Raw genomic sequence first — 24793 nt, forward strand, 5'->3', positions numbered from 1 at the left:
CTACTGGTAAGGTTCTGGGTACTAGTGCTCTTACCCTATATATAATTAAGAGAAAATAAGAAAAGTTTAGTTTATGCCATGTCTTCTATTATAATTATGTATCAGTGAAATAGATGTGTATTAGACGATTAATAAAAAAAAAATTTGACCGTGTTTCGATTTTTTTTTTTCAAGAATCCTATGATTATACAATCATCGAAATCAGTAAGTTTGCGAGTTAATGATGAGTCTCATTAAATTTCAATGATAATAGAAACAAACAAAAGATACTAGAGTTAATTTTAGAGTATAGATTTTAATAAACAGTTAAATTCAGATCGTATTTTATAAATTTGGTAGTAATACTCGGACAGCAGTCACGTAGTGACTGTAGGTTGCTCGTATTAATTAACTAAATTATGGAAGTTATTTATAGAAAAAGTAAATTAATAAATCGACATTACCCGTTCTGAAATTAACGACAATATCTATAAGAAATATCGTATCCGAAAGGCAGTTGAAGGCTATCCATCGGGTGCTTAGATCATCGTTGAAAAAACTAATGGCAACTGGCAGAATTATCAGATTGGCCACCAATAACAGCAGCATACAAAGATCCCAATAAAATCTGCAACAAACGATAGAAAAATAAAAATACAATTAAAACAGTTCATAAATATTAATTTCGAGTTATTTAACAGTACATTTTTTTTTTTGTACAAATATAAGGTACGCAGTTATAAACAACAGGTGGCCGGCAATCGCAACGTTTTTTTTTCCTCAGCAATTTTTTATATTTTTTGATCACCACAAAAAAGTACACGAAAAATACTCGATAATGGTTGAAATAGTTGAAGATAAAAAATATAAACGAGAGATATTTTATTGTAGTCTCTAATTGCTTTGATTCAAGCACAATTCATGATACAAAAAAATGTATACATATATATATAGAGAAAAAAAAATAGACGTACAAATGCAATATGAAAAAAAAGAAAGTATTCTCGCACGGGAACTAGATTTCTGTCGAATGAAAATTCTCTCGTGACAATACTAGCCACATCATCGATTTTTTGTTAATCCTCAATCGAGCACTGGGTTTACGAATGAATAAATAATTTCATCTATAACGAATGGATAATTGGACACAATAAAAATTAAAATAAAAAGATTGAAGATAAAAAATAAAAAAATCTAATAGAATATTGTGACATTTAAAAGTAAATTAAAAAGTATTTTCGCATGTGCAAAATGAAAATAATTAAAATTCAAAAACGCATAATACCCGATTTGAATTTTCAAATTGTTTAACTTCTCGCTATGAAAATTACAAATTTTTAAAAAAAGGCAAGTTATTGGTTTCGTTCTGATTTTTGAAAATTGAATTTTCATCAGATGCCGACGTTTTGAGATCCTACACGCAGATAATTTTACGGGATTTTTTGCATCAAAAATTTCTAGAAAAATTACTACCTATAGTCATAGTAACATGAAGACAGTTTGGAATTATTGTACAAATTACCGATACTGCAGAAATTTTAAAAATACATCGAACAGAATTTACAAGGTGCATTTTAATTTTGACAAAGCAACAAATCAAATTTATACCAACTGCATAGTAAAATTTATTAGGTTAAATCAGAATATTTAGTATGAAGTTGGTATAAATTTTATCTGTTGCTTTGTCAAAATTAAAATGCACCTTGTAAATTCTGTTCGATGTATTTCAAAAATTTCTACCGTATCGGTAATTTGTACAATAATTCCATACTGTCCTCATGTTACTATGACTAGGGTAGAGGTACCGTTTTTGGCCACTTTAGGGTCAGTTTTGGACATTTGAAAAATTAAAATAAAATAATTTGTAAAAGACACAAGACAAAATTAATTTTCAAAATGTATTCAAAGATACTTTTAATCCGCTATTAAAATGGCAGTTTTATTTTACACTTCTTCATTAATTAAAATAAATGATCAAATGTCCAAAAATGGAGCAGTGGCCACAAATGGTACCTCTACCCTACAGTAATTTTTCTATAAATTTTTGATGCAAAAAATATCGTAAAATTCCCTGTGTGTAGGAAGCTATTCTGACTATTTCCGGATGAACGCCCGCGTGTGTGTGTGTAAACTTTTTTTATCTGACGATTTCTTTGGAATGAATCAACCGATTTGAACGTTCTTGTTTTTAATCGAAAATAAATACAAGTCAATTGTCATTCAATTGGCCAATTGCGTAACCGAAAATTGTAATGAATCAGCAAATAGTCCGTAAAGATAAAAATGTTTAGCTCACAACCTGCGTAAAGAATATTCCAGCATTTAGGTCGGTTTTACAAAACCGAAAGATGGATTTTGTGGAAATGTAATTCCTTAATAGGATTATGTTTGTGCTCGTTCGCCGGGAGATACTGTGCGAATTTACCCGTTTGCTCTAGCCCTTACAAAACAACCAACCAAACGAATCACGAATGCAGTGGAAAGCTCTTACGTTTTTAAATTTAAAAAAATTTATTTTTTTCATTCTCCAATACACCTTTTTATAGTTCGCCATCCCAGTGGCTCTTAAAATAACAAAATTGCTTCTTTTTAAAATTTTTTACTCAATAAAAAAAATTTACAGCGTCAATTCCAATAGCTAAAAAAAAAGATAAGTCTACTGTCGAACTTAAAGTGCAAGTTTAATTTAAACTTTTTAAAAATGGAAATAACTGTTTCTTATTAAAAGATAGAGGGTAAAAAAATAAATATCTGGCCCATTTGAGTCATTGATTCCTTTTCTAATATTAGAAACATCGTTTCCGCGTTCTCTTGCGGTCATTTCCGATTTTACATCATACGACACTTAACTCTGCTGTAATGTGCAATAGAACTTTTATTGTTTCACTACATACATTTATAGATACAGATAAACATATATATGTAGCCAAAGTTGGTTAAGTATTGATTATAATGTCAGTTAAAAGGAATGATGAGGACGAATCTCAACGGTAAAGTTGCTAACGCGGTGCAACTTGACTCGATCGATTCGCGTGTAACATTCAAGTCGCGGCTCATATAAGCGAAAGATAAATGTACATAATATATGTTTAGTTTTTAGTATATATGTGATACGGTAGATATGTATATGGATAAATACGTATGAAGATGAAGAATATAAATGTTTGACTTGAGGCAATAGTAAAACGAGCAAAGCCTACAAGTCGACAATAAAGTATATATATATATATATATATATGTATACATATGTATATATATTTATAAGCGTGTGTACAAACTAAACAATAACACGGGGTCGTTCTATTGTCTGATGGAGGATGCTGACATAATCAGGAGTACGTTATAATCTGTTTAATGGACCTAGTATATGTGATCACAACTGATGAGCAAGAAAATAATTAACTAAAATTATTTCGTTTATTAAAATTTATTAATAATAATTTAGTTAAATAATAACACTAATTATTAGTATTATTGTTTATAGAGTAAACTTAAATTTGCGTCACACGGAAAAATATGATGCTCAAAATTTTATTAGTTTGTAGTTTATTTTTGACTTAAAATTAGTATATTCGATACTAATATCAAATCAGGATCATTATATATATTACAAAATGGTTATTATTTATATTAAAATTTGATAGACATAGAAGAGCAAAATTTGTAATTTCGTATATTAAAATTAATATGAAAAAGAATCGATAAATTGGTATCTAGGTATTTATTACTATTCAAATAAACATAGAAAAATTTTTAAAATTGACCACTTATTCGATTTATGTATATAGTAAATTAATTTATAATAACGAATAAATAACATTTTATATTAATTATTAGTCAATGGGATAGAATTTATAAAATAAGAGTTAAAAATTTTCGTTATTTTTATGAGCAAAAAATCAGTATCTAGTATACTAATTTTTCATTTTATTATTTACCACTTATTCGATTTATGTATATTGTAAATTAATTTATAATGATGAATAAATGATATTTTAAGCTAATAATTGATCGGTGATATCGAATTTATAAAATAAAAGTTTGTAACTTTTGCAATTTTCGGCTGGAAAAATCAGTATCTAAAATACCAATTCTTAATTTGATCAATCATTACTTTTTAATAGATGTATGCCATAAATTAATTAGTTTTTACTAATAAGTCACGTATTTATACCTAAAAGTAATAATATTTACTTACTTTTTGAAATAATTGATAGTATTTTTAGGAATCTACAAAAATTAGTAAACTACTTTGCATTAAGTACATAATAGTACTAATTATTGATAACAGATTCCACTTTTTACTATTATTTATTAATCTTTAATATTTTGTTTTTCCCGTGCAGCTAAAAATTGATAGAAATAACATGAAATTTATGGCTATAAAATAAAGTTTTTTAAAAAATTTATGATTAGCCCGTGGATTTATGGATATTTTTTGTTTGGAAAATTAATAGTGTAAAAAACAAAGTTCTAATAAAATCCGAATAAAAAATAATTAAAACTAAAAGATGTACTTAAATTTAAAGGGAATTATCTTATGACATGATGACGTCGGTGGATATTTTTATCGTAGGTTTTGTAAGAAGGAAAAACTTGTCCGATAGCATTAAATGAAGGTGACTTATGCGAGAGCACGTGGGAGTGAATAAAAAAGTTGCTGGTGAGTTAACGGCGCTTGAAGGCGATAAAGAAAATGCAGCAATTCTGGATGCTGGGTATACTAGTATTCTTTCCCTTGGCCGTTTGTTCCAGCTTTATATATATCAAAAGTATGTGCATATAGATAGAATGATCAGGTATAGCCTTAGCTTGCAAAGCACTGAGCACTGAGCGTGTGAAAAGGTGGGTACAGGTCACGGACAATGTTTCAAGAGTCAGCAGTGCAAGAGAATAGAGACGAATTAATTAATTAAGCCATTCTTAATTGCATCCCCACTCTCTAAATTAATCTGGTGTCGTTGAAGCTTGGCCGTGACAAATCCACTAATTGACATTAAACTCAAGACAATGATACTCTCGTTCAGACTTAATACACTCAGTTAGTCTTGATTTTTTTTCAGTCCTATGACTAAATTATTTTTATTACGCAGATATATATAAATACTCTCATATATTTCAGCATTAATATAAATTAAGGAAAAAAACTAAAATACTTTTAAGCCTTACAATTTAGTGCCAAGGTAAAAAAAACTTTTTGCTTTTATGTTAGCTATATATATGTATATATTAATGCATATAAATATATGTTGTGCCTACAAAGTAGGCTTGTTAATCTCTGTAATAAAATATTAGCAGCACTTCCTACTCCTTACGGTTAACTTGGCCGTGGCCCACTGAGATCAACACTCTTTCTTATTCTTCATCTACATGCTCTTAAAATCCAATTATTTATTTATATATATATATATATATATATGTGTATATATATGTACTTGGATATAAAGTTATTAATATAGATATTTAGTTATAGATGTGATTAGAGTGTCGTAAATTCGATCGCGAATACCAATATTCGAATGGCTATCAAGGACGAACGAGCAAGAATCGACAGGAAATGTAATATAAATTGGCCTTCATCAATCTATTTATTCATACTACGTGTCCAGTCAGTATTATAATGACAATTCACTATCTTTGACTAATTTTCAATACTATATTAATGGTTTATTGTCAGTGAATAACTGAAAAAATATTGCTGTCAAGTTTTGTTTGTTATTTTAGTGCGCGGCAGCAATACGCTTCTGTACGAATCGGCAAAATATTTTTTTTTATCGCTTAATATTTTAATTTATGGTAATATTTTGTTCATAAATTATTCAAGAGTTTGTTTGATCATGAAATTCAATTCGCTTATATTTTAAAACATGTTAATATTCTAATGTTTGATTTTAAATTGTTCGGAAAAAATAAAAATAATTTTTTTTAATGTCTTGTATACAGAAAAAAAATTTTACGGAACAAGAAAATTTTTTCTCGACTTGAGAAAATTTTTGTCTTCAATTTATAGCATAAAATATTTATTGCGCGAAGAAATATTTTTTTTTGTATGAAGGCGGAATAATATTGATATCTATTACTAATTTACTGATTAAAAGAATGAAAAATTCCATTTAGTCTCCCTCCATTTGTCCGCGGTAATATAATTAATTAAAAAAAAAATCCGCATAAATTAGTAAATCATTTAAAAAAAAAAAAAATTTAATAATTCCATTTAAAAAAACGTGGAAACCATTTTAAAATAAAATGTAAGGAGTAAAAAAGCTTGAATTGAAACGAATAAATTTTTTTTAAATTTCAAATTAAAAATAATGGTTTTATTTGTGTCCGTGTAAAATTTATCCGTAATAGAAAGAATAGAATGAAAGAAAAAAAAATGTCAACGAGCACAAGAAAGACTAAGAGCTTGTGGATATTCAGTTGTAATGAGATAGTAAGCCGTGGTCTTTTATACTCAAAAGCCTCTTTACTTTACTTTGTTTTATCTCGACTTAACAATCGATTCTTAGGAAAGTAATCTCAAACAAGTTTTAAACGCAAATATTAATGGGTAATTTATATTGTGTAAACCGGCTGTTTTCTGTTGTTTTTTATTGTAATGAAAAAAAAACACGATAATTAAATGTTGACAAAGTTGAATACACAGTAAAAAATCAGGAGTAAATTCAGAGTGATACTTAAGTCCAAATCGGAGTGATCTGGATTTTTTTTCAATCAACATTCACTCCGATTCGGAGTTTTAATATTAAAATTAATTCCCCTTTGGAGTAAATTTTACTCCGAGGGGACTAAATAAATAAGCAGTTGCCCGCTCCACATTCACTCCGAATTTAATCCGCATTCACTCCGCAAATTTTTTACATACTGTAAAAAATCAGGCGTGAATTCGGAGTGACTACGGGTTTTATTTCCATTCAAATTCACTCTGTCACTCAGAGTTACGGAGTTTAAAAAAAAAATTACTCTGCATTCAGAGTAAATAAGGAGTTTCTTTCAACGGAGTGATTTGGATTTTATTTAAATCCACCTTCACTCCGATTAGAAATTTGAATATTGAAATAAACTTCAATTCGGAGTGAATTTTTCACCGAGGGAACTAAATAAATAAGCAGTCACCCGCTCCGCATTCACTCCGAATTTAATCCGCATTCACTCCGCAAATTTTTTACATACTGTAAAAAATCAGAGGTGAATTCGGAGTGATTACGGATTTTGTGTGACTCTAAATTCACTCTGTCACTCAGAGTTACGGAGTTGAAAAAAAATTACTCAGCATTACTCAGCATTCAGAGTAAATGGGGAGTTTTTTTCAGCAAAGTGATTTGGATTTTATTTAAATCCACCTTCACTCCGATTAGAAATTTGAATATCGAAATAAACTTCAATTCGGAGTGAATTTCTCATCAAGGGAACTAAATAAATTTAATCCGCGTTCACTCCTCAAATTTTCTACAGTGCCGTGTAATGTTCACGTGTGAAAATATAATAAGAATAAACTAATAACAAATGAGTAAAAATTTAAAGAAAAGAGTTATTGGTAAAGTTTGTTTGAAAAACATTCAATATGAAATATGTTCTTAATCGTTTTGTTATCGATCGACGATAGTTTTAACGTATGATGAAGCTGAAGCTGGCAGCCAAGTAAAGTGGCAGCGCACTATTAGGCAGGGCCGAAACGTAAAAAAGAAGGCCCGGGCCTCATGTCACTTCAAGTACCCACGAGCTCCTCTAGCAATGGAGACAACTCTAGTCCCCATGCTTCGAGCGATGCTGGCGCGTAGTTTAAAGAAGTGATAATCGGCAAAACGAATTATTTTAAGCTTAAATACAGAATTGAATCTTTCAAGAAAGAATAAATATTAAATATAAACTAATTGATATAAAATGAATAACACTGTTCAAGTTAATTTTTATAAATTTAAAGTTCCTAAGAATTATTGTAATTGCATAAGGTAACAGTTTGAAAAGGTTATAATTTAATATAGAAAAGAAAAGGTTTCAAAAAAATTGACTCTTAAACCGTTTAATTTACTAACGTTAAAATATAGCACATATTTATAAAACGTTCAAGTCTATGAAAAATGAACTTGGAGGCCATAGACATACTACTTGCTCACATTTCATAGAAGGAAATTGAACTATTCAATAGAAATTGGTCAGAAAAAAAAAAGAATTTTTCTGTTTATAAAAATTATTTGTAGTTTTATATATTAGAATTAAATTTGAGTCAACAAAATAGTAATAACAAATAAGGTATTTAAATAAGGCAATTGAAGCTTGCTCTCGACAAAACTTGCGAATTAACGGAATAAATATTTCATGAGGTGTGAAAGTCTAACAGGGGTACAAATAAACTTGCGAATATTTATTTTTTGAGAGACATGACGAAAAAATTACTTGGACTTTGATTTTAAAAATTCGAATGGTCAGAGAACTTTTTTTAGACCGTACAGAGTAAGAAAAAAAATATTTCATAAGGTGTGAAAGTCTAACAGGGGTACAAATAAACTTGCGAATATTTATTTATTGAGAGACATGACGAAAAAATTACTTGGACTTTGATTTTGAGATTTTAAATGAATAGAGTACTTTCTTTGGACCATACACAGTGCGAAAAAAAATATTCCATGAGGTGTGAAAGTCTAACAAGGGTACAAATGAACTTGCGAATATTTATTTTTTGAGAGACATGACGAAAAAATTACCTGGACTTTGATTCTGAGAATTTAAATGGATAGAGAACTTTCTTTGGACCATACACAGTGCGAAAAAAAATATTCCATGAGGTGTGAAAGTCTAACAAGGGTACAAATGAACTTGCGAATATTTATTTTTTGAGAGACATGACGAAAAAATTACTTGGACTTTGATTCTGAGAATTTAAATGGATAGAGAACTTTCTTTGGACCATACACAGTGCGAAAAAAAATATTCCATGAGGTGTGGAAGTCTAACAGGGGTACAAATAAACTTGCGAATATTTATTTATTGAGAGACATGACGAAAAAATTACTTGGACTTTGATTTTGAGAATTTGAATGGATAGAGAACTTTCTGTGGACCATACACAGTGAGAAAAAAAATATTCCATAAGGTGTGAAAGTCTAACAGGGGTATGAATTGACTTGCGAATTTTTACTTTTTGATAGACATGACGAAAAAATTACTTGGACTTTGATTTCGAGAATTTGAATGGATAGAGAACTTTTTTTGGACCCTACACAGTGGAAAAAAAAATATTCCATGGGGTGTGAAAGTCTGACAGGGGTACAAAGGAACTTGCGAATATTTATTTTTTGAGAGACATGACAAAAAAATTACTTGGACTTTGATTTTAAAAATTCGAATGGTCAGAGAACTTTTTTTAGACCGTACAGAGTAAGAAAAAAAATATTTCATAAGGTGTAAAAGTCTAACAGGGGTACGATTTAAATTGCGAAATTTTACTTTTTGATAGACATGACGAAAAAATTACTTGGACTTTGATTTTGAGATTTTAAATGAATAGAGTACTTTCTTTGGACCATACACAGTGCGAAAAAAATATTCCATGAGGTGTGAAAGTCTGACAGGGGTACAAAGGAACTTGCGAATATTTATTTTTTGAGAGACATGACAAAAAAATTACTTGGACTTTGATTTTAAAAATTCGAATGGTCAGAGAACTTTTTTTAGACCGTACAGAGTAAGAAAAAAAATATTTCATAAGGTGTGAAAGTCTAACAGGGGTACGATTTAAATTGCGAAATTTTACTTTTTGATAGACATGACGAAAAAATTACTTGGACTTTGATTTTGAGATTTTAAATGAATAGAGTACTTTCTTTGGACCATACACAGTGCGAAAAAAAATATTCCATGAGGTGTGAAAGTCTAACAAGGGTACAAATGAACTTGCGAATATTTATTTTTTGAGAGACATGACGAAAAAATTACTTGGACTTTGATTTTGAGAATTTGAATGGATAGAGAACTTTTTTTGGACCCTACACAGTGAGAAAAAAAATATTCCATTGGGTGTGAAAGTCTAACAGGGGTACGAATCAAATTGCGAATTTTTTACTTTTTGATGGACATGACAAAAAAAATACTTGGACTTTGATATCGGAAATTTGAATGGATAGAGAACTTTTTTTGGACCATACAAAGTGAGGAAAAAAATATTTCGAAAGGTGTGAAAGTCTAACAGGGGTATGAATCGACTTGCGAATTTTTACTTTTTGATAGACATGACGAAAAAATTACTTGGACTTTGATTTTGAGAATTTAAATGGATAGAGAACTTTCTTTGGAACATACACAGTGCGAAAAAAAATATTCCATGAGGTGTGAAAGTCTAACAAGGGTACAAATGAACTTGCGAATGTTTATTTATTGAGAGACATGACGAAAAAATTACTTGGACTTTGATTTTGAGAATTTGAATGGATAGAGAACTTTCTGTGGACCATACACAGTTAGAAAAAAAATATTCCATAAGGTGTGAAAGTCTAACAGGGGTACGAATCAAATTGCGAAATTTTACTTTTTGATGGACATGACAAAAAAATTACTTGGACTTTGATTTTGAGAATTTAAACGAATAGAAAACTTTCTTTGGACCATACACAGTGCGAAAAAAAATATTCCATGAGGTGTGAAAGTCTGACAGGGGTACAAAGGAACTTGCGAATATTTATTTTTTGAGAGACATGACAAAAAAATTACTTGGACTTTGATTTTAAAAATTCGAATGGTCAGAGAACTTTTTTTAGACCGTACAGAGTAAGAAAAAAAATATTTCATAAGGTGTGAAAGTCTAACAGGGGTACGATTTAAATTGCGAAATTTTACTTTTTGATAGACATGACGAAAAAATTACTTGGACTTTGATTTTGAGATTTTTAATGAATAGAGTACTTTCTTTGGACCATACACAGTGCGAAAAAAAATATTCCATGAGGTGTGAAAGTCTAACAAGGGTACAAATGAACTTGCGAATATTTATTTTTTGAGAGACATGACGAAAAAATTACTTGGACTTTGATTTTGAGAATTTGAATGGATAGAGAACTTTTTTTGGACCCTACACAGTGAGAAAAAAAATATTCCATTGGGTGTGAAAGTCTAACAGGGGTACGAATCAAATTGCGAATTTTTTACTTTTTGATGGACATGACAAAAAAAATACTTGGACTTTGATATCGGAAATTTGAATGGATAGAGAACTTTTTTTGGACCATACAAAGTGAGGAAAAAAATATTTCGAAAGGTGTGAAAGTCTAACAGGGGTATGAATCGACTTGCGAATTTTTACTTTTTGATAGACATGACGAAAAAATTACTTGGACTTTGATTTTGAGAATTTGAATGGATAGAGAACTTTCTGTGGACCATACACAGTGAGAAAAAAAATATTCCATAAGGTGTGAAAGTCTAACAGGGGTATGAATTGACTTGCGAATTTTTACTTTTTGATAGAAATGACGAAAAAATTACTTGGACTTTGATTTCGAGAATTTGAATGGATAGAGAACTTTTTTTGGACCCTACACAGTGAGAAAAAAAATATTCCATGGAGTGTGAAAGTCTAACAGGGGTACGAATCAAATTGCGAAATTTTACTTTTTGATGGACATGACAAAAAAATTACTTGGACTTTGATTTTGAGAATTTAAACGAATAGAAAACTTTCTTTGGACCATACACAGTGCGAAAAAAAATATTCCATGAGGTGTGAAAGTCTGACAGGGGTACAAAGGAACTTGCGAATATTTATTTTTTGAGAGACATGACAAAAAAATTACTTGGACTTTGATTTTAAAAATTCGAATGGTCAGAGAACTTTTTTTAGACCGTACAGAGTAAGAAAAAAAATATTTCATAAGGTGTGAAAGTCTAACAGGGGTACGAATCAAATTGCGAAATTTTACTTTTTGATAGACATGACGAAAAAATTACTTGGACTTTGATTTTGAGATTTTTAATGAATAGAGTACTTTCTTTGGACCATACACAGTGCGAAAAAAAATATTCCATGAGGTGTGAAAGTCTAACAAGGGTACAAATGAACTTGCGAATATTTATTTTTTGAGAGACATGACGAAAAAATTACTTGGACTTTGATTTTGAGAATTTGAATGGATAGAGAACTTTTTTTGGACCCTACACAGTGAGAAAAAAAATATTCCATTGGGTGTGAAAGTCTAACAGGGGTACGAATCAAATTGCAAATTTTTTACTTTTTGATGGACATGACAAAAAAAATACTTGGACTTTGATATCGGAAATTTGAATGGATAGAGAACTTTTTTTGGACCATACAAAGTGAGAAAAAAAATATTTCGAAAGGTGTGAAAGTCTAACAGGGGTATGAATCGACTTGCGAATTTTTACTTCTTGAATGACATGACGAAAAAATTACTTGGACTTTGATTTTGAGAATTTAAATGAATAGAGAACTTTCTTTGGAACATATACAGTGCGAAAAAAAATATTCCATGAGGTGTGAAAGTCAAACAAGGGTACAAATGAACTTGCGAATGTTTATTTATTGAGAGACATGACGAAAAAATTACTTGGACTTTGATTTTGAGAATTTGAATGGATAGAGAACTTTTTGTGGACCATACACAGTGAGAAAAAAAATATTCCATAAGGTGTGAAACTCTAACAGGGGTACAAATAAACTTGCGAATATTTATTTTTTGAGAGACATGACGAAAAAATTACTTGGACTTTGATTTTAAAAATTCGAATGGTCAGAGAACTTTTTTTAGACCGTACAGAGTAAGAAAAAAAATATTTCATAAGGTGTGAAAGTCTAACAGGGGTACGAATCAAATTGCGAAATTTTACTTTTTGATAGACATGACGAAAAAATTACTTGGACTTTGATTTTGAGATTTTAAATGAATAGAGTACTTTCTTTGGACCATACACAGTGCGAAAAAAAATATTCCATGAGGTGTGAAAGTCTAACAAGGGTACAAATGAACTTGCGAATATTTATTTTTTGAGAGACATGACGAAAAAATTACTTGGACTTTGATTTTGAGATTTTAAATGAATAGAGTACTTTCTTTGGACCATACACAGTGCGAAAAAAAATATTCCATAAGGTGTGAAAGTCTAACAGGGGTACAAATGAACTTGCGAATTTTTACTTTTTGATGGACATGACAAAAAAATTACTTGGACTTTGATATCGGAAATTTGAATGGAGAGAGAACTTTTTTTGGACCATACACAGTGAGAAGAAAAATATTTCGAAAGGTGTGAAAGTCTAACAGGGGTATGAATTGACTTGCGAATTTTTACTTTTTGATAGACATGACGAAAAAATTACTTGGACTTTGATTTTGAGAATTTAAATAAATAGAGAACTTTCTTTGGACCATACACAGTGCGAAAAAAAATATTCCATGAGGTGTGAAAGTCTAACAAGGGTACAAATGAACTTGCGAATGTTTATTTTTTGATGGACATGACGAAAAAATTACTTGGACTTTGATTTTGAGAATTTAAATAAATAGAGAACTTTCTTTGGACCATACACAGTGAGAAAAAAAATATTCCATGGGATGTGAAAGTCTGACAGGGGTACAAATGAACTTGCGAATATGTATTTTTTGAGAGACATGACAAAAAAATTACTTGGACTTTGATTTTAAAAATTCGAATGGTCAGAGAACTTTTTTGGACCGTACAGAGTGAGAGAAAAAATATTCCATAAGGTGTGAAAGTCTAACAGGGGTATGAATCGACTTGCGAATTTTTACTTTTTGATAGACATGACGAAAAAATTACTTGGACTTTGATTTTGAGAATTTATACGAATAGAGAACTTTTTTTGGACCCTACACAGTGAGAAAAAAAATATTCCATGGGGTGTGAAAGTCTAACAGGGGTACGAATCAAATTGCGAAATTTTACTTTTTGATAGACATGATGAAAAAATTACTCGGACTTTGATTTTAAGAATTTATACGAATAGAGAACTTTCTTTGGACCATACACAGTGCGAAAAAAAATATTCCATGAGGTGTGAAAGTCTGACAGGGGTACAAATGAACTTGCGAATTTTTACTTTTTGATGGACATGACAAAAAAATTACTTGGACTTTGATATCGGAAATTTGAATGGATAGAGAATTTTTTTTGGACCATACACAGTGAGAAAAAAAATATTCCATGGGGTGTGAAAGTCTGACAGGGGTTACAAATGAACTTGCGAATATTTATTTTTTGAGAGACATGACGAAAAAATTACTTGGACTTTGATTTTGAGAATTTGAATGGATAGAGAACTTTCTTTGGACCATACACAGTGCGAAAAAAAATATTCCATGAGGTGTGAAAGTCTAACAGGGGTACAAATAAACTTGCGAATATTTATTTATTGAGAGACATGACGAAAAAATTACTTGGACTTTGATTTTGAGATTTTAAATGAATAGAGAACTTTCTTTGGACCATACACAGTGCGAAAAAAAATATTCCATGAGGTGTGGAAGTCTAACAGGGGTACAAATAAACTTGCGAATATTTATTTATTGAGAGACATGACGAAAAAATTACTTGGACTTTGATTTTGAGATTTTAAATGAATAGAGAACTTTCTTTGGACCATACACAGTGCGAAAAAAAATATTCCATGAGGTGTGAAAGTCTAACAAGGGTACAAATGAACTTGCGAATATTTATTTTTTGAGAGACATGACGAAAAAATTACTCGGACTTTGATTTTGAGAATTTGAATGGATAGAGAACTTTTTTTGGACCCTACACGGTGAGAAAAAAAATATTCCATGGGGTGTGAAAGTCTAACAGGGGTACGAATCAAATTGCGAAATTTTACTTTTTGATGGACATGACAAAAAAATTACTTGGACTTTAATTTTGAGAATTTAAACGAATAGAAAACTTTCTTTGGACCATACACAGTGCGAAAAAAAATATTCCATGAGGTGTGAAAGTCTGACAGGGGTACAAATGAACTTGCGAATATTTATTTTTTGAGAGACATGACAAAAAAATTACTTGGACTTTGATTTTAAAAATTCGAATGGTCAGAGAACTTTTTTTAGACCGTACAGAGTAAGAAAAAAAATATTTCATAAGGTGTGAAAGTCTAACAGGGGTACGAATCAAATTGCGAAATTTTACTTTTTGATAGACATGACGAAAAAATTACTTGGACTTTGATTTTGAGATTTTTAATGAATAGAGTACTTTCTTTGGACCATACACAGTGCGAAAAAAAATATTCCATGAGGTGTGGAAGTCTAACAGGGGTACAAATAAACTTGCGAATATTTATTTATTGAGAGACATGACGAAAAAATTACTTGGACTTTGATTTTGAGATTTTAAATGAATAGAGTACTTTCTTTGGACCATACACAGTGCGAAAAAAAATATTCCATAAGGTGTGAAAGTCTAACAGGGGTACAAATGAACTTGCGAATTTTTACTTTTTGATGGACATGACAAAAAAATTACTTGGACTTTGATATCGGAAATTTGAATGGAGAGAGAACTTTTTTTGGACCATAAACAGTGAGAAGAAAAATATTTCGAAAGGTGTGAAAGTCTAACAGGGGTATGAATTGACTTGCGAATTTTTACTTTTTGATAGACATGACGAAAAAATTACTTGGACTTTGATTTTGAGAATTTAAATGAATAGAGAACTTTCTTTGGACCATACACAGTGCGAAAAAAAATATTCCATGAGGTGTGAAAGTCTAACAAGGGTACAAATGAACTTGCGAATGTTTATTTTTTGATGGACATGACAAAAAAATTACTTGGACTTTGATATCGGAAATTAGAATGGATAGAGAATTTTTTTTGGACCATACACAGTGAGAAAAAAAATATTCCATGGGATGTGAAAGTCTGACAGGGGTACAAATGAACTTGCGAATATGTATTTTTTGAGAGACATGACAAAAAAATTACTTGGACTTTGATTTTAAAAATTCGAATGGTCAGAGAACTTTTTTGGACCGTACAGAGTGAGAGAAAAAATATTCCATAAGGTGTGAAAGTCTAACAGGGGTATGAATCGACTTGCGAATTTTTACTTTTTGATAGACATGACGAAAAAATTACTTGGACTTTGATTTTGAGAATTTATACGAATAGAGAACTTTTTTTGGACCCTACACAGTGAGAAAAAAAATATTCCATGGGGTGTGAAAGTCTAACAGGGGTACGAATCAAATTGCGAAATTTTACTTTTTGATAGACATGATGAAAAAATTACTTGGACTTTGATTTTAAGAATTTATACGAATAGAGAACTTTCTTTGGACCATACACAGTGCGAAAAAAACTATTCCATGAGATGTGAAAGTCTGACAGGGGTACAAATGAACTTGCGAATTTTTACTTTTTGATGGACATGACAAAAAAATTACTTGGACTTTGATATCGGAAATTTGAATGGATAGAGAATTTTTTTTGGACCATACACAGTGAGAAAAAAAATATTCCATGGGGTGTGAAAGTCTAACAGGGGTACAAATCAACTAGCGAATTTTTTACTTTTTGATGGACATGACAAAAAAATTACTTGGACTTTGATATCGGAATTTTGAATGGATAGAGAATTTTTTTTGGACCATACACAGTGAGAAAAAAAATATTCCATGGGGTGTGAAAGTCTGACAGGGGTTACAAATGAACTTGCGAATATTTATTTTTTGAGAGACATGACAAAAAAATTACTTGGACTTTGATTTTAAAAATTCGAATGGTCAGAGAACTTTTTTGGACCGTACAGAGTGAGAGAAAAAATATTTCATAAGGTGTGAAAGTCTAACAGGGGTACGAATTGACTTGCGAATTTTTACTTTTAGACAGACATGACAAAAAAATTACTTGGACTTTGATTTTGAGAATTTAAATAAATAGAGAACTTTCTTTGGACCATACACAGTGCGAAACTAAATATTCCATGAGGTGTGGAAGTCTAACAGGGGTACAAATGAACTTGCGAATTTTTACTTTTTGATGGACATGACGAAAAAATTACTCGGACTTTGATTTTGAGAATTTGAATGGATAGAGAACTTTTTTTGGACCCTACACGGTGAGAAAAAAAATATTCCATGGGGTGTGAAAGTCTAACAGGGGTACGAATCAAATTGCGAAATTTTACTTTTTGATGGACATGACAAAAAAATTACTTGGACTTTAATTTTGAGAATTTAAACGAATAGAAAACTTTCTTTGGACCATACACAGTGCGAAAAAAAATATTCCATGAGGTGTGAAAGTCTGACAGGGGTACAAATGAACTTGCGAATATTTATTTTTTGAGAGACATGACAAAAAAATTACTTGGACTTTGATTTTAAAAATTCGAATGGTCAGAGAACTTTTTTTAGACCGTACAGAGTAAGAAAAAAAATATTTCATAAGGTGTGAAAGTCTAACAGGGGTACGAATCAAATTGCGAAATTTTACTTTTTGATAGACATGACGAAAAAATTACTTGGACTTTGATTTTGAGATTTTTAATGAATAGAGTACTTTCTTTGGACCATACACAGTGCGAAAAAAAATATTCCATGAGGTGTGGAAGTCTAACAGGGGTACAAATAAACTTGCGAATATTTATTTATTGAGAGACATGACGAAAAAATTACTTGGACTTTGATTTTGAGATTTTAAATGAATAGAGTACTTTCTTTGGACCATACACAGTGCGAAAAAAAATATTCCATAAGGTGTGAAAGTCTAACAGGGGTACAAATGAACTTGCGAATTTTTACTTTTTGATGGACATGACAAAAAAATTACTTGGACTTTGATATCGGAAATTTGAATGGAGAGAGAACTTTTTTTGGACCATAAACAGTGAGAAGAAAAATATTTCGAAAGGTGTGAAAGTCTAACAGGGGTATGAATTGACTTGCGAATTTTTACTTTTTGATAGACATGACGAAAAAATTACTTGGACTTTGATTTTGAGAATTTAAATGAATAGAGAACTTTCTTTGGACCATACACAGTGCGAAAAAAAATATTCCATGAGGTGTGAAAGTCTAACAAGGGTACAAATGAACTTGCGAATGTTTATTTTTTGATGGACATGACAAAAAAATTACTTGGACTTTGATATCGGAAATTAGAATGGATAGAGAATTTTTTTTGGACCATACACAGTGAGAAAAAAAATATTCCATGGGATGTGAAAGTCTGACAGGGGTACAAATGAACTTGCGAATATGTATTTTTTGAGAGACATGACAAAAAAATTACTTGGACTTTGATTTTAAAAATTCGAATGGTCAGAGAACTTTTTTGGACCGTACAGAGTGAGAGAAAAAATATTCCATAAGGTGTGAAAGTCTAACAGGGGTATGAATCGACTTGCGAATTTTTACTTTTTGATAGACATGACGAAAAAATTACTTGGACTTTGATTTTGAGAATTTATACGAATAGAGAACTTTTTTTGGACCCTACACAGTGAGAAAAAAAATATTCCATGGGGTGTGAAAGTCTAACAGGGGTACGAATCAAATTGCGAAATTTTACTTTTTGATAGACATGATGAAAAAATTACTTGGACTTTGATTTTAAGAATTTATACGAATAGAGAACTTTCTTTGGACCATACACAGTGCGAAAAAAACTATTCCATGAGATGTGAAAGTCTGACAGGGGTACAAATGAACTTGCGAATTTTTACTTTTTGATGGACATGACAAAAAAATTACTTGGACTTTGATATCGGAAATTTGAATGGATAGAGAATTTTTTTTGGACCATACACAGTGAGAAAAAAAATATTCCATGGGGTGTGAAAGTCTAACAGGGGTACAAATCAACTAGCGAATTTTTTACTTTTTGATGGACATGACAAAAAAATTACTTGGACTTTGATATCGGAATTTTGAATGGATAGAGAATTTTTTTTGGACCATACACAGTGAGAAAAAAAATATTCCATGGGGTGTGAAAGTCTGACAGGGGTTACAAATGAACTTGCGAATATTTATTTTTTGAGAGACATGACAAAAAAATTACTTGGACTTTGATTTTAAAAATTCGAATGGTCAGAGAACTTTTTTGGACCGTACAGAGTGAGAGAAAAAATATTTCATAAGGTGTGAAAGTCTAACAGGGGTACGAATTGACTTGCGAATTTTTACTTTTAGACAGACATGACAAAAAAATTACTTGGACTTTGATTTTGAGAATTTAAATAAATAGAGAACTTTCTTTGGACCATACACAGTGCGAAACTAAATATTCCATGAGGTGTGGAAGTCTAACAGGGGTACAAATGAACTTGCGAATTTTTACTTTTTGATGGACATGACGAAAAAATTACTCGGACTTTGATTTTGAGAATTTGAATGGATAGAGAACTTTTTTTGGACCCTACACGGTGAGAAAAAAAATATTCCATGGGGTGTGAAAGTCTAACAGGGGTACGAATCAAATTGCGAAATTTTACTTTTTGATGGACATGACAAAAAAATTACTTGGACTTTAATTTTGAGAATTTAAACGAATAGAAAACTTTCTTTGGACCATACACAGTGCGAAAAAAAATATTCCATGAGGTGTGAAAGTCTGACAGGGGTACAAATGAACTTGCGAATATTTATTTTTTGAGAGACATGACAAAAAAATTACTTGGACTTTGATTTTAAAAATTCGAATGGTCAGAGAACTTTTTTTAGACCGTACAGAGTAAGAAAAAAAATATTTCATAAGGTGTGAAAGTCTAACAGGGGTACGAATCAAATTGCGAAATTTTACTTTTTGATAGACATGACGAAAAAATTACTTGGACTTTGATTTTGAGATTTTTAATGAATAGAGTACTTTCTTTGGACCATACACAGTGCGAAAAAAAATATTCCATGAGGTGTGGAAGTCTAACAGGGGTACAAATAAACTTGCGAATATTTATTTATTGAGAGACATGACGAAAAAATTACTTGGACTTTGATTTTGAGATTTTAAATGAATAGAGTACTTTCTTTGGACCATACACAGTGCGAAAAAAAATATTCCATAAGGTGTGAAAGTCTAACAGGGGTACAAATGAACTTGCGAATTTTTACTTTTTGATGGACATGACAAAAAAATTACTTGGACTTTGATATCGGAAATTTGAATGGAGAGAGAACTTTTTTTGGACCATAAACAGTGAGAAGAAAAATATTTCGAAAGGTGTGAAAGTCTAACAGGGGTATGAATTGACTTGCGAATTTTTACTTTTTGATAGACATGACGAAAAAATTACTTGGACTTTGATTTTGAGAATTTAAATGAATAGAGAACTTTCTTTGGACCATACACAGTGCGAAAAAAAATATTCCATGAGGTGTGAAAGTCTAACAAGGGTACAAATGAACTTGCGAATGTTTATTTTTTGATGGACATGACAAAAAAATTACTTGGACTTTGATATCGGAAATTAGAATGGATAGAGAATTTTTTTTGGACCATACACAGTGAGAAAAAAAATATTCCATGGGATGTGAAAGTCTGACAGGGGTACAAATGAACTTGCGAATATGTATTTTTTGAGAGACATGACAAAAAAATTACTTGGACTTTGATTTTAAAAATTCGAATGGTCAGAGAACTTTTTTGGACCGTACAGAGTGAGAGAAAAAATATTCCATAAGGTGTGAAAGTCTAACAGGGGTATGAATCGACTTGCGAATTTTTACTTTTTGATAGACATGACGAAAAAATTACTTGGACTTTGATTTTGAGAATTTATACGAATAGAGAACTTTTTTTGGACCCTACACAGTGAGAAAAAAAATATTCCATGGGGTGTGAAAGTCTAACAGGGGTACGAATCAAATTGCGAAATTTTACTTTTTGATAGACATGATGAAAAAATTACTTGGACTTTGATTTTAAGAATTTATACGAATAGAGAACTTTCTTTGGACCATACACAGTGCGAAAAAAACTATTCCATGAGATGTGAAAGTCTGACAGGGGTACAAATGAACTTGCAAATTTTTACTTTTTGATGGACATGACAAAAAAATTACTTGGACTTTGATATCGGAAATTTGAATGGATAGAGAATTTTTTTTGGACCATACACAGTGAGAAAAAAAATATTCCATGGGGTGTGAAAGTCTAACAGGGGTACAAATCAACTAGCGAATTTTTTACTTTTTGATGGACATGACAAAAAAATTACTTGGACTTTGATATCGGAATTTTGAATGGATAGAGAATTTTTTTTGGACCATACACAGTGAGAAAAAAAATATTCCATGGGGTGTGAAAGTCTGACAGGGGTTACAAATGAACTTGCGAATATTTATTTTTTGAGAGACATGACAAAAAAATTACTTGGACTTTGATTTTAAAAATTCGAATGGTCAGAGAACTTTTTTGGACCGTACAGAGTGAGAGAAAAAATATTTCATAAGGTGTGAAAGTCTAACAGGGGTACGAATTGACTTGCGAATTTTTACTTTTAGACAGACATGACAAAAAAATTACTTGGACTTTGATTTTGAGAATTTAAATAAATAGAGAACTTTCTTTGGACCATACACAGTGCGAAACTAAATATTCCATGAGGTGTGGAAGTCTAACAGGGGTACAAATGAACTTGCGAATTTTTACTTTTTGATGGACATGACAAAAAAATGACTTGGACTCTGATATCGGAAATTTGAATGGATAGAGAACTTTTCTTGGACCATACACAGTGAGAAAAAAAATATTTCGAAAGGTGTGAAAGTCTATTAGGGGTACGAATTGACTTGCGAATTTTTACTTTTTATAGACATGACGAACAAATTACTTGGACTTTGATTTTGAGAATTTAAATGAATAGAGTACTTTCTTCGGACTCTACACAGTGAGAAAAAAAATATTTCGAAAGGAGTGAAAGTCTAACAGGGGTCCGAATCAACTTGCGAATTTTTACTTTTTGATGGACATGACAAAAAAATTACTTGGACTTTGATATCGGAAATTTGAATGGATAGAAAACTTTTTTTGGACCATACAAAGTGAGAAAAAAAATATTTCGAAAGGTGTGAAAGTCTAACAGGGGTATGAATTGACTTGCGAATTTTTACTTTTTGATAGACATGACAAAAAATTAATTGGACTTTGATGGCGACTATTTGGATGGATAGGGTATTACTGCAAAATTTAAAAAGATATGTCAGTTAATTGCAAAATGTTGTTATGTTTTTAAAAAGTCATTATCATTTCCGCTACACACATCCTAATTATGATTTGTTTCATTCATCATTTCGGACGGAAAAACTTTTTTGTTGTCGATAAATATTTTTTTTTGCTTCAGCATTTTAGAACTTGAACAGCGTAAAAACATAGAAATCCTTACGTTATTGGGCTTTAGATCTTAATTTATATCTTTTTAATTACATTGATTCGCAGAGCAATGTTTAATTCCTACTTATCTAAAATGTAAGGTTTTTGGGTAAATTTTGTTTATATTAAGCAATAATAAGTCTATTTATAATTAAGGTTATTAAATATCACGATAGTTTTTATTTGTTTCTCATTTTACAATTTTCTTTGGTGCCTATATAATTTTGTATTTACTTATTCTATATTATCATTTATCACACAGTTATCACAATTTAATTACTCGATGTTGATTTTCGACAGTAACCATTCAGGCCTTTAACTTTCTACTAAGTCGTTTCCACATGTCACTCAATTTACTCTGATGTTTGTCGATTGTACATTCTTTAAAAATTTAAATAATGAGAATATATTCACTTAGAGGAAAACAGAGTTAATCCAGCCATGATATAATAGTTATCTAACGCCTGAAACATATCTATAAAGTTTTCTGAACAAACAATTAATTACCCTGCTCAGTATCGAAACACAGTTAGTTTGTCCGTATGATAGTGAAACAGACTATTTTAAAGTTATTGTGGCTAATAATAAAGTTGTTAAATAATATTCAAACTCTTCGAAAACTTGAGAACTTTTCAGAAAACTATTTAGTTAACATTATTTTGGCTCTTCTCTGAACGATCCTGAAGTTAGCAGGCAATTAAAAATATTTTTAATTTTTTTCTGAGAATTAAATTTGATGCAAAACAAAAACTAAAAACATGCACATGTAGGAAATTCTCAACCCTATAAGTGTTATTTTTTTTCATAATTTGTTGCTTCAAACAAATCCACAAATTATTAGACGTCGGCTTACTTCAGTATCATTTTCTCTGAAGCATTAAGAATCATTTCAAATTTTTTTCTGGTTTCCACCTATTTTATACTTAATCATTTAATAAATTTGCACAATATTGCACTGTGCTTGAAAATCCATCAGGCGTACGTAGTTTTACATTTATTTGAAAATCCTTACTGCTATAGTCGGTGAATAAATCCTCTAAAATATTTTTTCTCATGTCATTCCGTTGTTTTGTATGATGATCTGTGTCTACATCGGAATTTATTAAAATTTCCAAAATATTCATTCTCGCATAATTTTTGACGTCAATATTTCGGAAATTGACGTTTTCGCTCTGGCATATGATGTACGCCCAAACGCATACATACGCTCCACAATTTACTCCATCGTCCTGCTGTGGAATATCTCTCGGAGCATAAAACTTCCACTGATTGATTTGGAAGTCGGAATTATTTAAATCAGTTATTGCTTGTATGAGGGGTATTATTGTTTTACACATCGCCTTCACTTCATCGGCAACATCTTCTTCAGCTTCTGCTTCTTTTTTCCGTCTTTTTGTTGATGTCATTCTCATTGAATCTAGATACACCATTATTTTGTTTTTGAAATCAACAACCATTAGAGTCCAATGAGAATGATTTCTTACGTTTAAAGGTAGTAGCCAGTAATCATTGTCTATTAAATTATTTTTAATTATCCAGTTTAAAAATCCTTGACTTATTTTGGATTCTAGCAAACTGGCTGTTAATAAAGTCTCCAAAAAAATTATATTTTTGCCCTTTGAAACGGCTTCATCTACTTGAATTGCTAGAAAAGCATTTAAAATATTATCGTCAATCAAATCATTATTTTTAAGGGCTTTAAAGCTATCTTTTTCGATTGCAAACCCCTTAACTGTTTTGCTTATCTTAATGGCTGCAGCTTTTACTGTTGTTTTTTTTTTAAAGATACTGACATTTTCTATATCTATTAATTCTAATTCACTATTTACTGCTATAGGCTCATTATTTCCATAATTATCATTGTCAACATCTTTGGCATCATTTATTTCTTCTGTGCAAATAGCACCTTCACCGTTTTCAATTGTATGCTCTTGAATATCTTCATTATTATTGATTATTTTGTTTTGTTTAAAATATAAATTTTTTTTTGCTTTTTTGCTTTTTTTAGATTTTCTTGAATCCCAAAATTCGTGAGCTCTCAGTCCTTCACGAGTTTGAAAATTCGACGTGTTTTTATATCTGAATTTGGGTTCACTTTTTGGGATAGGTTTTTTTCTTTTAATTCCGGTTTTCTGTCTCTCAGTCTTAAGCGAAACACTTCTCTCTACAATCCTCCCTTCTAACAACTCGCCCTGTCGCTGAATAAATCTTGGCGCTGGCATCTTAGTTTCGCAGTCATTTAAATTATTTTTAATTATTTTATGCCAGTTTTCGACGGAACTCGTACTGTCTCGTAGAATCCCAAATTTTTTAATCACAATCGCCGACCACACTGGATAGTAAGGAAACCATAGATTTAATATATATAATACAATTTCTGGAAATAAAGCTTGTCTTCCAGTACTATAATTTGTTTTATGTTTTTCCAAAATATTATTATATATTTTAAAAGCGTGCTTGTAAAATAATGAGTTTATTT

At 30.6% G+C, this 24793-nt stretch overlaps 1 protein-coding gene across 8 annotated transcripts in view; it reads right to left on the bottom strand.

The window, feature by feature from the left end:
* Positions 1-24793, bottom strand: part of LOC130669557 (potassium/sodium hyperpolarization-activated cyclic nucleotide-gated channel 2) — a 185714-nt gene that overhangs the window by 34743 nt on the left and 126178 nt on the right. For all 8 annotated transcript variants that reach the window (XM_057472521.1, XM_057472525.1, XM_057472524.1 and 5 more), the window contains one exon: positions 444-607. In XM_057472521.1, coding sequence (XP_057328504.1) covers positions 444-607 — 164 coding nt within the window. The remainder of the gene's footprint in view (positions 1-443; positions 608-24793) is intronic.

Source organism: Microplitis mediator, chromosome 6 (genome assembly GCF_029852145.1).
Source record: "Microplitis mediator isolate UGA2020A chromosome 6, iyMicMedi2.1, whole genome shotgun sequence".
NCBI lineage: Eukaryota > Metazoa > Arthropoda > Insecta > Hymenoptera > Braconidae > Microplitis > Microplitis mediator.